At 55.7% G+C, this 17,849-nt stretch overlaps 1 protein-coding gene across 1 annotated transcript in view; it reads right to left on the bottom strand.

The window, feature by feature from the left end:
* Nucleotides 1–6,512: 6,512 nt before the first annotated feature.
* Nucleotides 6,513–17,849, bottom strand: part of FOXK1 (forkhead box K1) — an 83,476-nt gene continuing 72,139 nt past the window's right edge. The window contains 7 exon segments of the mRNA XM_050784336.1: nt 6,513–6,868; nt 7,753–7,977; nt 9,426–9,710; nt 9,799–9,965; nt 13,564–13,757; nt 15,359–15,505; nt 16,126–16,282. Of these exon segments, the coding sequence (XP_050640293.1) occupies nt 6,588–6,868; nt 7,753–7,977; nt 9,426–9,710; nt 9,799–9,965; nt 13,564–13,757; nt 15,359–15,505; nt 16,126–16,282 (1,456 nt within the window). The 3' untranslated portion in view covers nt 6,513–6,587.

The following is a 17,849-nucleotide window of genomic DNA, read 5'->3' as shown; positions in this document are numbered from 1 at the left end:
AGCGGGGTGGGGGCTGGGGGTCCTCTGCAGCCAGTGTTCAGCTGCTTCACCAAAGCAAATAAATACGTTCACGGCTTCTCCCTGGTCCCCGTATTTCTCTTTTCAACGCATTTTCCCCATGGCGAGAATGACAGGGCAGGTGCAAAGAGTGACTAAGATTCTTCCGAGGGGTTTCTCCTTGGACAGAAAGAAAGATGCCTAAAAATAAACTGACTGCCCTCTTACTAATATTCTCTGATACTCTGAGCAGCCATAACCAGCCATTAGGATGAGTAAAAGAAACAAAAAAAACCCCAAAGGCTCACTTTCAAAGGAGGAATGCTCACTTCAGCCCTGCACAAAAATACAAGGAAAATGCCAGTCTTGGCGACCCGCAGAGCTTCTGGGTCACACTCAGGCCTCCCAGGAATGGCTGGCCCCGAGGGAAGGCCTCAGCGCACTGACCCTCAGGGTTTCATTCTCCAAGGACTGGGCTGTTTCTCAGGGCAGGAGTCTGACCTCCAGCAGCTGGCACAGACTTGGATGGGACAGACAAGCACGGCGAGGTTCATCAGTCACAGATGAATCTTCCTCACCACTCTCCCTACTCCCCTTTCTCTCATGGCCTTCTGATTGTTTTGCCCAGACAGACTTCTCACCCACCTCCAGGAAAAGCCAGCCCAGCTTCACACCCCCAGGTAGCACCACTGGTCATGACGCATGGCAGGGCTGCCTCTGGGCCCTCCACCCTGTCTGCCTTCCAGGAGGGGGTTCTCGACTGCTCCATCCGGCAGCAGAGCTGAGGGCTGCAGCCTCTGCCTGAGAAGGAGGAGCTGGGATGGGGCCGAAAAAGCCCAGCAGAGACAGGGACAAGGCAACCCAAGAGTGAAACTATTTTCCTTAAAGAAGTCAGTGAAATGGGTCTATTTTTAAAATTTCAGTTCAGAGGGAAATGTGTGTGGTTGGATCCCCAAAATCCCATTTTTGCAAGCAGCTGTGACTTCGGGGTTTGGGAGACAGGGAGGACAGAGGAAAGGATGCAGCAGCTCCAACGGGACGATCCTTTCCACAGATTCAACTCTGACAGAATTCAAGCCGCGTGGCGTGGGAAAGGGCCCCCCTCTCGAGGCACGGACCCAGCTCCCCACCCTGCAAGGGGCTGCGGTACCCACCGAGATCCCCTGCAAAGCACAGATTCCAAACCCTCCCTCTGGTCACCAAATGTAGCAGCTTTTCATATTAAAAGACAATGTGAATTGCAAAGGGCTTGCATCAAACCCAGCAACAAAACAGTAAGTATGTGATGAAAACTGTGTCCTGAGCACTGAAAAACAGGCCTGGAGAAAGGAAAAGAAAATTGTAAGATGCAGGAAAACAATCTAAAAATAAGGGACAGAACCGGGCAAGAGACCATTTGTTATATTCTCAATTCTACCCTCACTTCCAAGAGCCAAAATACATTACCCGGGAACCTCCGGAGCTGAGTCCTGTCTAAAGATTAATCCTGTCTTCATAGCAGCACATGTGAGCAATGTAAAGTATCCTTATTAAGTAATATTGCTTCGAGGCAGCGGTAACGTCAAGGATGCTCGAGGCGAGGCTGTGGGTAAACACGTTTTCATCAGGAGTGTGACGCAGTCCCCGTGGTCGCCCCTTACAGCAGACCTACTGCAGTCAGGCCGCCCGCAGGGCCGAGGAGGTCTCCATCCAGCATTCTGGGGCTCTGCATTTGCAAACAGCCTTACAATCATGTTTTGTAACTTATTCCAGCATGAGGAGCGTGCGATTCCGCCCTGAAACATGAGGCGGCACGCTGGTGATTCTAAAGCCTTTTTTAGGGGGCTTTCTCAGAGGGGTGAGGAGGAGCCCAGGATGGACTTGGGGCATCCGCTCTAGAGAGCTCTACAGTTCCTCATCCCGCATGAAGTCACTCAAAGGCAAAGCAGAATGTGAGGCTTCTGAAGCAAAACAGACCTGCACTCCCGCCGGCTCTGAAAGCGAAGGGGAAAATCCTTTCTTCTCCGACGCTTCCCCATGTTCAGTTACGTTTTCATTTTTCCACTGAGGTCTGTTCTTTGTCTCTAACACTGATTTCAAAGCCAAGGAAAAGCTGCCTCCTCCTCCTGAACTCGCTGATTCGCCCAAAGAAGGAATTTCTCTCGAGAGACAGAGGGAGCCCTTAGTGGGGGCTTTTTGGAGAGTCCCAGCTCCCTTGGAGTGTTCCAGGGAGGGCCCTCTTTATGTAGAGAACACAAGAGCATTCGCTGAATGATGCCTCTGATCTTAAACCAGTAAACGGACCCAGGAGCGGGTGGTGGGGCGGGTGGCGAGGCCCAGCTGGACTCAAAACTTCTTGGGGCTCCGGCAGTCTGGAGGGGGCAGGGTGAAGCCCCCGGCCTGGCCCAACTCCACCAAATCCATCCCATCCCTGCTCGAGAAGCACAGAGCGCAGTACCTAGGATCAGGGAACCCTCAGCAACTCAGAAATTCATTCCCACCTTTTTCACTTGGCATGGTTCTTAAATCAAAGAAAAAGGAAATACAAATAAACAGCAAATCCCAAAGAGAACACACCAGACCTCGGGAAGGAAACTGAGGGGCGGCAGGTGTGAGACACACATGGCTCCACCTGCCTGGTCACGGTCCCCCCCACCCCAGTGTCTTCCTAGGGCTGCCTTGAGGGTCTCTGCATGGGGACCTGACACCAGCGTCTCATTTCACCCAGAGCACATGGCGCCCTCTAGCGTGAAGCCAGTGGGAGAAGGCTGGGGCGCTGCAGAGCTGTGAGGCCGTACTCGGCCCGATTGGTGAGGGATTAACATTGAGGTTTTTAGGAATGTAAAGAAAGCAGAAGAGGGACAGTCTATCTGGGTCCCTCAAAGGCATGAGTGACAGATTCCACCCTCAACGGAGGGCAGGTGTCACCGGGAGAACTTCCACGTGGAAAGAAAGACACAAGTGGCTGAGGACGGGCACACACCGGGACACCGGGCACCATGCCCTTGACAGCCAGGTCTCCCTGACCTCCTCCAGCCCTGCAGCTCCGTGGACACTGGGCTGGTGGCAGAAGCTGGCACGGGAGAGGGTGCCCTGAGCCAGCTGCTGCTGTAGCAGCCGGGGGACGCTCAGGCCCTGCTTCCCCACTTCCCAAGGGCCACCAGATGGCCTCGGTGGATGCCTGTGCTCAACCACTTAAGATGTTGTTTTTGGGACTTACCTCCTAGCCAAAGTGGGTGTTTTCTTGTATTTGGTAAACCTGGCAATTATCCAGCAGGAAGCAGAAGACAGAAGCGGGTTACCGAGCCCAGGGGCTCTCAGGGAGCCCCTTTCCGAACAGGGCAAAGCAGGAGGGGCCCTTCCCAAAGCCACCACTGTGACCTGTTTTCATCCGCTGTGGACCGTGCCCCCAGCCCCTGGTGACCAGAGAGCAGGCCCTCAGCCTCTGCCTCTGCAGTGACCCCACAACGGGGCGGAATCAAGCTACTTTTCTCCCCACATTTCTGCACGTTGCTAGGGTCAGCTCACCCTGGAGAACCCAGAGAAGGTTCTTGGGTCAACCAGACACGGCTCAGGGTCCCAGGCCGCCCAGGCTGGGGGCTGAGGCTCTCCGGGTCCTCCTGGCCTATGCTCTTGCTTCTGCAAAAGCGCCTGGCTGGGAGGCGCTCACTGGGCTAGCTCAGGGCACACCGGGAGGACTTTGTGGCCGGGATGTGCAGCCCTTTTGGGCCCTGTCCCTTCCTGGGCCTCTGGCTACTGGTTCCAAGACAAGCTCCAGCATGAGCCAGGCATGGTACCTGCTCAGATGAGCAAAAACTCTTTCAAAATCTCATGGTTATGAGCCCAGAGCAGTGGATCCAGGACCCAGGCCTCCTCTCCCTGCCCTGCTCTGAGTCTAAGCCGACCCCTAGGACCACGTCCCTTCATCCCTCTTTGCAGTCCCCGCAGAAGCCAGACAGTGAGGACTCCCAAGCGGCAGAACACAGCCCAGGGATCCTGTGCTCGTCACCTTCCGGCTCCATCCACCACTCCCTTTCCACGCCCTTGGCATTGAAGCAGTAAAATCAGAGAACGCTACCGCTAACAGGAAGAATGTGCTCCATCTCAAAAACCAGGAAAGCAAGTGGGTCAGAGCCAGCCTGAGCGGACCAGGCCAAGAGGCGACCTCACTGTGTGACCAACACGTGGTGCAATCCCGGCACGCGGCGCTCCCTGCAGACATCAGCTTGCACGAGGAGGCCAACTGCAATGGCCCAGAAGCAAACAGAGCTCCCCCATAAGGGTGGCCACGTGCAGCCCTGGGGGCACACAGTCACCATGGAGGAGAGAGTAGCAGCAGGTGGTCACAGAGGCCCTCTGTGACGGGCGCTCCCGGGAGGGTGCCAGCTCAGGCCACACAGGCACTGGTGTCAGGGAGCCATCTCCAACCACCACACCCCGTTCTCTCAGCCTTGCACGCACACACCAGGCACCACGGAAAGAAAAGGCCCACAGACAACAGCAGGAGGCTTCAGTGTGGTACGGGGCGCAATCTCTCACCCTCCACGGATGGAATTGCACCCAGGATGGCCGGCTGTGTTCATCCCGCCCCCATTTCTCTGAAACCTCACCCAGGGCCACAGGTATGGACTTCCACAAAGAGCTTATTTCTCATGGAAAGGTTAGTGCCATAGAAACGACTCATTTTGGGGGGCTTAGAAAAACAACAGAATGGGAGAAGGAAACTGAACGGGGGTTTTCTCTATCTAGGTGGAAGGAGGGGGCCCACAAAGGTCCTGCACTTGTCCTGGGGGACGGGGACTCTGATGGGGCCACGGGCGACCCCACTCCGCCGCACAGCACGCGTGTCCTCCCGCACTGCCTCGGAATCACTTTGAAAAGCATTCTCCCTTCTTCTCCAGGGAGACACCTGCCCAGCCACCTCCCTCAGACGCCTTCCAGGCGCCTGGGTCCCTCTGTGGCTCTCCCGCCAGGGCCCGGGCGGAGGCTGCTTTGCTGGTGAGACGCTGTGACACAGAGGATGGGCGAGTTCCAAGACCCACTACTCCTCACGCTCTTCCGGAGCTCTGTGTCGAATCTGTTGCTGTTTCCCCAACAGGACAGCCAGCGCCGGAGCGGCCAGCAAAACTGACAGCTGACCTTTACAGGGATGTACTTCGCATCTCCAAGACACACGGAAGGAATCCTCTTTCCTCCTCGAGCTGGGCTCGGCGTTACACAGCTCTGGCTCAATGCCGCTTGATGACAAAAGATCCAGGCGCCACTGGCCGTCTTAATAGAAGTGCAGGAGGGGCTTCCTCAGGGACCTCGGAGCCACCCAACTGCTGGAGCATCCCGTCCTCCGGTTCTCACCGTGTGGCAAACGAAAGCAGTTGCGCTGGCCGGGGCTGGGTGTGGAGGCACAGGCCTGCTCACCGCTGCTGCTGGGGTGTGGTCTCCCTTCTGCTCACGGACGGACCTGAGCAGTGGCCCAGGAGCAAACAGAGCTCCCCCATGAGGGTGGCCACGTGCCACCTCCCTTCTGCTTATGGTGGGGTCTCCCTTCTGCTCACGGAGGAGCCCTGGAGTTTCAGGCAGGAGAAATGCTTCCAATTTAAAACAGCAGATCAATGTGGGAGTGGCACGGACGCTGTAACTGAGTGAAACAGCAGCTGGAGCAGATGGCATTTGGCACCGTTGGGTCCCGCTGTGGCCGTCAGCACTGGGACGTCGGAGCCACGGGAGAATCTGGGAAGGTCTGGCCTGCAGAGCAGTGGCCCCGACTGTCCCCGGCAGTGCGATGTCTGCGGCTGGCGGATCCAGGTCGATCTTGCATCCTAGGAAGCTTCCACCGTGAACGCCAACCCAGGAAGCCGCTGCTCTCACTTGAAGTTATCAGAGCGGCAGGTTTACTCTTCCAGGGGACTAAACCCAGCGGGAACCCCAGACCTACAGCCAGTCATCAGACCGTCAACAGATGAAATCCTCAAAAATACATGATCCCTTTTGTGTTTGCCTCAGGTGTACAATGAAGTCTGAATTCCAAGTTTAAACAAAGAAAAACTTGGGGTCCGAAGTGAAACCGGACACCCCCCGAGTTAATGCCAACACTTTCTATGTCACGTTCCGGGCAGAGAGGCTGTTAGGCAGTCCATGGCTAGGCAGCTCCTGGCTTCCCCAACAGGCATCCGTCCGGTACCCAGGCCTCCCCGGCAGCCTCGGTGTGTGCCTTGCTGTGTTTCTGTCCCTCCTCCCGGGACAAAGGCAGTTGGCCGTGCAGCGTGGAGCAGAGGGGCTGTCTTGACACATTCCTCGAGATGCTGAGCTCCAACCTCCTCCCCATGCCCAACAGGGAGGCCTGGGGAGAGGTGGTGCCAAGGGAGAAGGAAATGAAAGCAAAGAATTCCCAGAATCATACAATCAGTTGTCTGAACTTGTTTATGTGTTTTTGTTTTAAACCACGGGAGGGCAGGCGATAAAATGGAAAGGGCTGGGTGTGTCCAGGTGCTGCTGATGCCCGCGGGCCGCCATGGGCTGTTCTCCTCCGTCTGTGGGTGCGGCCGCCTGAGCTGCCATGTCCAGCTTCGGGGTCGCCGCTGGGTGAGTCCCACTCCCCCACATTGCAGGGGACCTCACTCCCCGGTGCCTGGCCCCTGGGGGCCAGCGGCGGCGATCACTCCAGCCGGTGTGGTTGCAGCCCCACTGGGCTCCTCCACCCGGGACCTTTTGACCTCAGGCTCTCCAGTGGAAGAGGCAGAGGCAGACGCGGTGGTGGCAGTGGCTGGGGTGGTGGTGGCCGTGGCCGCGACGGCTGCTGCTGGCTCCTTGGGCCCCACCTCGCACACCCGGGTGACCACCACTGGCGCGGACGAACTCGCTTGGGTCGCAAGGAGCTGCAGAGGGCTGGTGAGGGCTGGAGTGGAGGAAAAAGAGGGTTACTCTGGGATCTGGTTAGGACCCAGCTATTTTTTTCAAGTCACCTACACAGGGGCTAAGCCGCCGAGCAGGAACTGGAGCTCAGTGCACCCCTGCCAGGCAGGCCAGCTCCCCTTGCTCTGCTCCCTGCGGGCCCTGTGGGCCTTGCCATCCCCTCCCCACCTCATCTGCCCCGTCTCTGCTGGCTCCAGCCTATCAGGTGGAGGACCCTCTTGTTGCTGTCTGGATCCTGCTGGACATCGATGGCTCGCCCCACTCCTTTACACAGATGCACCGCCCTGAGCCACCCCACTGACACCCTGCCCGATGCCCTTGCACCCCAGCACCCCAACTCTCCTCCTTCCCTCGACCTCCTGCCTCACCCCATGGAGCGTGAGCTCCAGACACTGGGCAGGTCTGGGTTTTCCTTCCACCCTCTTTTCTTTATCCCTTTTTTTTTAAGGGACAGGGTCTCGCTCAGTCACCCAGGCTGGCATGTAGCGGAGCAATCACAGCCGACTACAGCCTCACCCTCCCGAGCGGGGGCCACAAGTGCGCGACACCACACCTGGCTAAGTTTTTGAATCTTACGTAGAGATGGGGTCTTGCTATGTTGCCCGGGCTGGTCTCAAACTCCTGGGCTCAAGCGATCTGCCTGCCTTGGCCTCCCAAGGTGCTGGGATGATAGGTGTGAGCCACAGAGCCCAGCCCCTTCCACCCTCTTTTCTTAGCATTATCCCGGTGCCTGGAGTATAGCAGGTGTGCAATAAACTGAACTGAGTGGAGGATCGGGTGATACTGGGAGAACATTCTCGTGCTGCACTGACTACTGGGAGCCACAGACCTTCGGATGTGGCATGCAGAACAGGGCCAGGGCCTCACCGTAAGCGCTGCCAGCTAAACTGTTCGTGGGAACCGCATGCTTTCCATTCTGAGTGACGGCTCGGACTGGAAGGTGGTGCTGCCCGAGGGTCACAGGTGCGGCGGGCTGCAGGATAGTGACTGTGTGTCCGGGGACCCCGGGGGCCATCTGGCTGGCCACTGTCTGGATGACTCCACCGGCCGCGGGGATTGTGGCAAACGCAATGGTGGGTTTCTCCTCTAGGCCTGCGGGACAGGAACCAAGTCAGCACCACACTGGGCCAACGAGACAATCGATTTCCTCGACGCCTGGGCAACAGGTTGCCAAGTGGGGAAAGTGAGGTCGGCACTGGGAAAAACTTGGTTTGCTAGAGGAAAATCCCACGGGCGAAATAGGTTTGGGAAGAAAACAATTACTAAGGTTTTCGAACAATATTTTACTTAATTTTTGAGACGGGTTTTGTTGCTCTGTCACAGAGGCTGGAGTGCAGCAGAACGATGTCAGCTCACTGCAACCTCTGCCTCCCGGGTTCACGCCATTCTCCTGCCTCAGCCTCCCGAGTAGCTGGGATTACAGGTGCCCGCCACCACAACCGGCTAATTTTTGTATTTTCAGTAGAGATGGGATTTCACCATGTTGGCCAGGCTGGTCTCGATCTCCTGACCTCAAGTGATCCGCCCACCTCGGCCTCCCAAAGTGCTGGGATTACAGGCGTGAGCCACCGCGCCCGGCCTAGAACAGTATTTTAAATACCTTAGCTTTAACTAACCCAAATTTAGCCTGAGAAAGAAAATGTATTACTTGGAATGAAACGATCCTGATTAGAGCTGTAACTTGGCCTTCCCTCACCAAACTGCAGTTTCATTACGGCAACATTGAAATAAACACCACCACGGAGATGAAGTCAAGGGTGGAGAGTGGCGTCAGGGGGTGCTGCCTAACTGAAGGTGTTCCAGAGAGGGGCTTCTGGGGTCAGCTGCGTGTTCAGTGTCTACCCCATCAAGCCCTGGGATTGGATTTCTTTTAGCAATTCAGAACTACTGTTTCCCTAAATGACTTCTAAAGTCTCCTTACGAGGGAGTCGAAAAGAACAGTCTTCCCAGGCTCATTCTTTCTCCTGCAGAAAATACTGAATTCCAAATGCACGCAAGGCCGCAGCACAACTGAATTTAAGGGCAAGGACACAGCTATGTGCATCCAAGGGCCCTATTCAACAAGGAAGGATGCATCTGTGGAGAGTCATGGTTTTTTATTTTTTTTGAGACAGGGCATTGCTCTGTCACCCAGGCTGGAGTGCACTGGCGCAATCTAACTCATTGCAACCTCCGTCTCCAGGGTTCAAGCGATTCTCCTCCCTCAGCCTCCCGAGTAGCTGGGACTACAGGAGCGCACCATCATGCCTGACTAATTTTTGTATTTTCAGTAGAGACAGGGTTTCAGTACATTGGCCAGGCTGACCTCAAACTCCGGACCTCACGTGATCCACCTGCTTTGGCCTCCCAAAGTGCCAGGATTATAAGCATGAGCCACCCACCCAGCTCATGCTGATTTAAAAGGACAAGGCAGCGGAGGCAGAAGCAGAGAATCATCCTCCTCAAGCCCCAGGCCTAGGCCGATGGCACTGCCTTGCGGATCTGCTGGCCCAGACCACTACAGAGGGTCCTGCGAAGGCTGCCAGCCGCAGCTGCATTACCTCTGGCCTCGCTGCCCAGGTCCAGCACGGCTGCGCCCGCCGCATCATGGGAGCCCCCCGCCGAGCCCTGGCTGGTGAGGATGTATCCGTTGGCTGAGTTGGCGGACGTGGTGACCACCCTGACCATGGTGACGGTGGGGGCCTGCTGCACAACGTGGATAGCGTGGCCCGCGGGCTGCTGTGAGGTTACGATGGAGGCGGGCATGTAGGCCACGGGCTTGGCCACGAGGCTGGACGGTCGGGGAGGCACGGCCATGATCACTGGCTGGGCACTGACGGGGGAGCCTGCATGGAGGGCGGAGAGCAGATGGTGACCCCTCCCGCGCCCCCACGAGCCCCACCCCACCCCGCAAGAGGGCTGCCCGCTCCTTACCGGGTGCGCTTTGGGAATACCGGTACTCTGGGACAGAAGCTAACTTGGACCCAAACTCAGGGTCGTGTGGAATGGGGGAGCCCTCCCGAGACAGGCACTCTGGGGTCTGCAGGCCACTGGAGCGAGGGGACATCAGTCCGGGGTGTGTGGGCGAAGCTGGAGCGCTCCTGGAAGAGAGGGAAAGGTCGTGGCAGTCAGCACCCACGCTGAGGGGCAGGAGGACGTTTCCGAGACACCAGGCATCTCAGTGTCGCCCCCATCACCCGCCCACGCTCCCTGGAGCTGTCTCTGTCCTCCCCATTCAGACAGTGAGAAATGCCCCCCTGAAACCTGAACCCAGTGTTTAAAACTCCATTTGAGTGGGGGCTGCATCGGGGGAGGCTCCGTTCCATGGGAGGGGACGGTATCATCTGAGGTGCTGCAGTAAACGCGACAACCTACAGAGTTCACTTCCACCCAGGTCCAGCCACGTGTCCGTGAAAATGGCTCAGGCCTTCTGTGCCAAAAACATAAGCTTCTGTTTGATGGGCACAACCATTACACCATGAAAACTCTACCCCTGAGAGTAAAACGAGCTTTGGGAGCACAACCTTTTCCTGCACAACTAACAGTCCAAGCACGCCCGCTCCCCGCCCGCTCCCCGCCCGCTCCCCACCACCATCGACCCAGGCTCTACAATACAGCGTTCCTGCCAGGTGCCACCTGTGAGGGCCTGGCGTGGGCGACTGCAACACAGCCAAGACCCAGGCCTGGAAGCAGTCAGCTTTCTTCTCTGGGACCACCCAACACACACGTGAGGCAGGACACGCAGCCCAGCCACGCCGCTGCACACGCAAAGCAGGAGGATTCAGCATAGACCAGAGAGGCAGGAAGCTGGGACTCACTGGGGCGGCTGGGGTAAGGAGCGAGTCTTTATTTAAATACACACACACACACACACACACACACACATAGATACACAGACAAACACATATGTACATATATATATAATTTTTTTTTTTTTTTTGTAGAGACAGGGGTCTCGCTAGGTTGCCCAGGCTGGTCTTGAACTCCTGGCCTCAAGTGATCCTCCCGCCTCAGCCTCCCAGAGTGCTGGGATTACAGACATGAGCCACCGTGCCTGGCCAGAGTCTTCATCATGTTACAAACATCCTTGGTCACTTTGCATATGCTGTGTCTACCACGGGTGGCTGAGCTGGGCCCTTCCTGGGCTCCATGGGCAGAGGCCCGGGCGCTCCCTCTCCATCCCTCCCCTCCCTGCTGCCCTGTGTAGTCTCTTCCAGACCACTTAGCTCCCCGTCTGTTCCTCATCCAGGGGCCTGGAGGCCTTGACTGCGGATTCCAGCGCACACCGGACTCAATCCCAAACCCATGTGGCCAGGCCGCTCCCCAGTTCTGGAGTCTGCCACGGCTCTAATTCTTACCAAGAGTCCAAATGCCTGTCAGGGCCCTCTCTAATCTCCCCTTCCTCTACCCAGTCACCCCATTTCCTAGGACCTGCCTCCCTTTAAATCCATCCAGGCTCTGGAAGTCAAGCCAGCCTCCTCCCTCTTTGGAAGACACAGCTCTTGCCGTACAGTCCTCAGGGCCCAGAGGGTCTTCCCTCCTTCCACCACCCAAGCAGATTCTATCAGCACAACACCTGCTTCCACAGCTCCAAGGGCGACCTTGAAGATGGACATCTTCAGTGTCATTGAAAATGACATTGGTGGCTATCAGGGGTTCACCCGTGTCCCCCAAAGGAGAAACACTGGCACCCTAACCCCCAGTACTTCAGAACGTGAGCTTATGTGGAGACAGGGTCTAACAGAGGTGATTAAGCCAAACGGTCATGGTCATTTGAGTGGACCCGAATCCAATGACTGGTGTCCTCATATAAAGGGGAAATGTACCCTGACACACACAGATGGTGCCACTTGAAGATGAAGGCAGAGGGTGGTGTGACACACCCACAGGCGGAGGAGTGCTGGAGACCGTCGGCAGCCAGGGCGGAGGCCTGGGGAGACTCCTCGCAGCCTCAGACGGACCCAGCCCTCCCGACACCTTGTCCCTGGACCTCCAGCCTCCCTGCAGAACTGTGGGACAATCATCACCTGTTCAAACTGCCCGGTATGTGGTACTTGTTTCAACAGCTCTAGCAACTTAATGGTTTAACAAAATTTCTCTTCACGTTCCATTTAAGTGATGTTGTGTTCAGATTGAAGTATCTGAAAATTCATTTCAGGCACAGGGTCTGGCACTGTGATTCTCAGGTGAATGGGGCGTATGGTTAAGGCAGGAATTCAAAAAAGTGTCTGAACATCACTTGGAGCTCAGTTGAAATGCTCAGTTGAAATGCTCCAAATGATGTTCTAACACTTTTTTGAAGTCCTACCTTAACCATACGCCCAGTTCACCTGAGAACCACAAGGCCAGACCCTTGCCTGGAATGAATTTTCAGATATTTCAATCTTTCATCGAATGGTGTTGGAAACAGAATTTTGAAATGGGAAGCACGAGATGCTAACGTGTCCTTCCACTGGGAAGGATTTCCGAGAGTGCCTCTCAGGAGATCTCCTCCCCCACACCTGGGATGGGCTCATCTGAAGCGCAACCTGGGAAGAGCTGCTCAGGCCACTCACAGGAGGTGCTGCTCCTCCAGACTGGGCTTGGCCAAGACCAAGCTGGGCAGGGGAGGCCCTGACCCACCAGGTGGGCAGTGGCGGCTGGGGGAGGGTCTGTCCACCCCGCCTGCAGCAGGGCTGCATTCCCAGCATCTGGGAAAAGCAAAGGCGGTTGTGGGCTCCCCAAGTCATACCCCTCGCCTGTCCCTTCAAATATTCGGCTCTCCCTGGGTCCTCTCACACTGCAACGGAAAGCTCAGTGCCACCGAAAGCACCGAAAGCTGCAGTCCATTTATTCTCAGCCTTAGGAACTGTTCCCATTGCTACACACATTTCCACTTCTAAGAACTAAAATGTGATTTTTCATACAACAGTCAGTGGCTTAGTAACCCTACTATTTTAGGAGTTCTTGGTCCTGAGGTATTCTTTCAAAACAAAAACACGAACAGAAAATGGTGGAGCCTTGAGTGCCAAAACCAGCAGTCACCCCTCGGTACTTGAGGGGAGGGGGTTGCAGGTACCAAATCTGCAGATGCTTATCCAAGTTCCTCGTAGAAATGGTGCCACCTTTGCATACAACCTGCGCACATCCTCCTGTAAGCTTTAAATCATCGCCAGGTTGCTTATAATCCCTAACACACTATGCATGCTATGTAAATAGCTGTTGTAGTGTGTATTGTTTCATTTGTATTACTTTTTTTTTTTGAGACAGAGTTTTGCTCTTGTCACCCAGGCTGGAGTGCAGTGGTATGTACAATCTCGGCTCACTGCAACTTCCGCCTCCCAGGTTCAAGTGATTCTCCTACCTCAGCCTCCCGAGTAGCTGGAATTACAGGCACCTGCCACCACAACCAGCTAATTTTGTATTTTTTTTAGTAGAGGCAGGGGTTTCACCATGTTGGCTAGGCTGCTCTCAAACTTCTGACCTCAGGTGATCCACCTGCCTTGGCCTCCCAGAGTGCTGGGATTACAGGCGTGAGCCACCGCACCAGCCCTTTTTTTTTTTTAATATTTTGGACCTGTGATCAGTTGCATGCCCGCACGCTGAGCCTGCAGCTATTGCGCCCACAGATCCAGAGGGCAGACTGCATCAGGCATCTCTAAGCTCCGGGGCAGCTCAGCTTTCCTAACAGCTCAAGGACGGCCGCGCAGAGAGCTTTACCTTGAGGACAGAGGCCCGAAGGGGGTACGGAAGCAGGAGACGCCCCTCTGCCTCCGTTTCCGGAATGCCTGTTCCACGAGCTTGGCTTCAGAGGCGGGGTCTATTCGCCAAAAAGACCCCTTCCCAGGCTCCTCCTGGGAACGTGGGACTTTAATAAAGTAACGGTTCAAAGAGAGGTTGTGTCGGATAGAATTCTGCAGGGAAGCAGAGACATTCACCCGTCACCAGCAAATCAGAAAACGAGTCCCACCCGCCCCAAATCTGCAACAGACGCGGGACCAGGGTGGGGGGGGGCCGTCCCGCTGTGCAGAGCCCTTGGTGCTGCGCTGACTGGGCCTCATGGGAGCAGCACTGAGGCACAGGGCAGGTCATTCCTATCAAAATTTGACACAGCATCATGACCATTTTACCTTTTTTTTTTTTTTTTTAAGACAGAGTCTCGCTCTGTCGCCCAGGCTGGAGTGCAGTGGCGCAATCTCAGCTCACTGCAAGCTCCGCCTCCTGGGTTCAAGGGATTCTCCTGCCTCAGCCTCCTGAGTAGCTGGGACTATGGGCGTGGGCCACCATGTCTGGTTGATTTTTTGTATTTTTAGTCCAGATGGGGTCTCACACTCTTGGGCTTAAGCAATCCTCCCACCTCGGCCTCCCAAAGTGCTGGGATTACAGGCATGAGCTACTGTGCCTGGCTGCCATTACCATTCTTTACAGAAAAAGTGAAACAGAATGACAGATCCTGGTCCAGGAGCATGTCTGGGACAAAGAAAATACTGGGTCTTGGCCAGGCGCAGTGGCTCACGCCTGTAATCCCAGCACTTTGGGAGGCCAAAGTGGGCAGGATTACCTAAGGTCAGGAGTTTGAGACAGCCTGGGCAATATGGCGAAACCCTGTCTCTACTAAAAATACAAAAAAAAAAGCCAGGCGTGGTAATGGGCGCCTGTAGTCCCAGCTACTTAGGAGGCTGAAGCAGAAGAATCGCTTGAACCCGGGAGGCAAAGGTTGCAGTGAGCTGAGATCGTGCCACTACACTCCAGCTGGAGCAGCAGAGTGAGATCCTGTCTCAAAAAACAAACAAAACAAAACAAAACTAGTGGATATGCTACACTGACTTTGGAGAAAATACAGGCAAATGCAACATGCATCAGTCATGGCTGGTGTGGACAAAGCTCTTACAATCCCATCCACAATTCAGACATGTAGACGGTTTTATTAACAGTATACGGTGCATTTTTCCAACTTAACATGGGATCGTAAGGCACAGCAAGCACAAAATCTAACAAGGTATAGACCCATCTTCTCAGTTCTGGGGCTCAGAAGAAGAAAACTAATAAAAAAGAGTATTTAGATACAATGGTATCACAGTGCCTTTCAGATGTATCATAGGCCATCTGTGAAAACATCCCTCTTTTATATCTATCTTCTTAGTTTAAAAAATATTTTTTTTTCTTTTTAGACACAGGGTCTTTCTCTGTCTCCCAGGCTGGAGTGCAGTGGTGTGATCATAGCTCACTGCAGCCTCCACCTCCTGGGCTCAAGTGATCCTCCCACCTCAGCCTCCGAGTAGCTGGAACCACAGGTGTGCACCACCACACTCAGCTAATTTTTAGTAGAAAAGAGGTTCTATGCTGCCCAGGCTGGTCTTGATCCTCCTCCTGCCTCAGCCTCCCAAAGTGCTAGGGTTCCAGGGATGAGCTCCCTTACCGGCCCTCTTTTCTGTTTTAAGGGAAGCGATGCGCCTGTTAGTTTCACGTTCTAAGGGCCTTCAGAGGTGGTCCAGCCCCAGGGACTTGGCCTCACCTGCCAGCCTTTGTCGGCCGTCCGGTAGTAGGGGTAATGCTTGGTGATGTGGGCGTAGATCCCGCTCAGGGTCAGCTGCCGGTCCTGGGCGGAGGAGATGGCCTGCACGATCAGCTGCGCGTAGGAGAATGGCGGCTTTGACTCGTCCTGCGGAGAGACAGGGCTCACGGGATGAGCTCCAGCAAGGTCCCTGAGTCCACTCCACCCACCTGTCACAGGTGACAGGGAGGAACCTTCCCACAAGACCGTGCATGTCTCGACGGCACCCATCCCGGTGCCCTCCAACTATCCCATTGATGTGCTTGCATTCAACTAGGAACGGCCATTTTTGCCTCGTGGGAAGGAAAACTTTGTTTTTATTATAATTTAATTCTGGAATTTCTCACCTCTTCCACAAATCAATCTGAAAACAGCTGTTGGACAGAAACGAACTACGACAAAGTTGTAAGGAGAGTGCCATCCTTCTCAAGGGCTGTATGAAGGCTCTGACGCCAGGATGCCAGCAGCAAATGAACAAGGAGCGTAGCGGGAGGGGCCCTTGGTGACGGTGCCACCCCTGTCACCAGCAAATGACCAACGGGGATGATTTGGGCACGAAAAGGAGAAAGCGCCGACAGCTCTACGGCCAGCTGTGGCTCCATTCCCTGTGGGCTGAGACCACCTCAAGCACACGCCCACGGGCCCTGGGCTGTCTGTGCCGCCCACACTGGGTCACCATGGCCCGATCCTGGTCACCACGTGCATCACGGCTCTGGGTGGGCTCAGACCTTGGGGCTGTCTCCTCCGGACGTGTCTGCCTGCTGCTCCGACGCGGCCTTTGCTGCAAACTCTGCTGCCAGCTGCAGGTCTGAGGTCACGTTCTGCACAAAGCGGTAACTGGAGGAGCCGGCACCACGTGGACTGGCTGGGCAGGAGTTGGGGACGCTGAGGAGAGAGAAGGACACTGTAAGCTCATGGCTCTGAAAAAGCCCTGTGGGGCACAGGGCTTCAGGACCTACCCAGAGGGTGGGGCTGTGGGGAAGAAGCTCGAACTTTCCAATCGTAAGTGCCATCACGCTGCCGGGCCAAGGCCACACAGCGTCAGGGACAAGATGCTGGAGACGGCAGCCAAGTTTCCTTCCAGTGGTGACTCCTGCTCGGGGACTGAGAGTGCTGCAGGCCCTCCTCCTGCCATTGTGCAGGGCCCAGGGCAGCACCTGGTCAGGCAGCTCTGTGCGGGCCCCTCCTCAGCTCCCCCCACGCACACCCCTACAGGACGTGCACCCTACAGGACATGCACCCGGAGCAGGTAGCCTCTGCAGGCTGCTGGCTGCTGCACAGGTGTCCACAAGATGGCGCTGTGGGAAAAGGCTCAGGCCCAGGACAACCCCGTGCAGTCAGAGGCAGATGCTAGAAAGGGGCTGTGGAGGTGCCATCGCCCGGCAGGATGAAGGCATGGCAGGTGGCTCTCCTGAAGACACCGCCCTCGGGAAGAGATGACCCCTGCGGTTTTGCCCTGAGCTGCTGAGATGCCCCTGCCCTCATCCCCTCTCCCTCCCAGGCTGGAGCAACCCAGGTGGCCGGGAGTGACCGACACCCCCGGCTGCAGGTGAGGCTCTGGGTTGAGGCCGGGACCGTGGGCAGGAGGCTGCGTCCGTCCGGCTGAGGGGTGCGCCCTGGCCTGCTTTCCTAACTCACTCAGGCAGGCTTCAGTTAGCAAACCACAGCGATGTTTTGCTTCTGAAAATGATTTCTATTACAGGTATTCAGAGAAAGCCAATGAGAACACGAAGAGCGGGTGCAAAACCTCCCAAGAGAAAGAGCTCCCACTGTCCTGAGCTCATGGGCACCCACCTGGCCCCGTCCTGGGATGGACCCTGCCCACCTGTGATGCTGACATCCCCCCTCAGCCGCCTTAGAGCCCCCGTGGCGGGCAGGACGCTCCCTGGCTGCACTGCCCTGCAGGCCACCCAGAACCATCCAGAAGGTCCATTCTCCTCCTCCCGCCTTGCTGCCCCTTCCTCTGCCTGGAACATCCTTCCCCAACTGTCCAGGCACAAGACTCAGATCTCCAAACCTCAGGCTAAGCAGGAGCCCCCCTCGGCGCAGGTGGGGCTCAAGAAACATTTTTTGGATGGAGCAGGGGGATGAATGAAAAAAACTCCTGTGGCTGAGAAAAACCTGGCAGCTGACATTAATGAGCAGTTCAGGCCTGGGGCATTTTCAGGAATGACTCAGTGTCACCCACATGGAACGTTAAGGACTCTGATCTGGAATTCCTGTTCTCTCTTCCAACAGGCTCCCCAAATACGGCAGAGATAGGTAAGTTCCGCACACGTCGAAACTTAAATGAACACCCACAAATGGCTCGATAGAGGTAGCAACGGTCAAAAGGAAACTTTTTCTGAATTTAGTTCTGAACCCAAAATACAAAACCCAAGCTTACAAGAAGGTGAGAAGGGGAGAGAAAGGTTTTGACTGAGAACAGCACACAGCCCCCAAAATCAGCTTT

This window comes from Macaca thibetana, chromosome 3, assembly GCF_024542745.1.
Source record: "Macaca thibetana thibetana isolate TM-01 chromosome 3, ASM2454274v1, whole genome shotgun sequence".
Taxonomy (NCBI): domain Eukaryota; kingdom Metazoa; phylum Chordata; class Mammalia; order Primates; family Cercopithecidae; genus Macaca; species Macaca thibetana.
The sequence above is the reverse complement of the archived record's forward strand: the minus strand, read 5'-3'. Positions and strand labels throughout refer to the sequence as shown.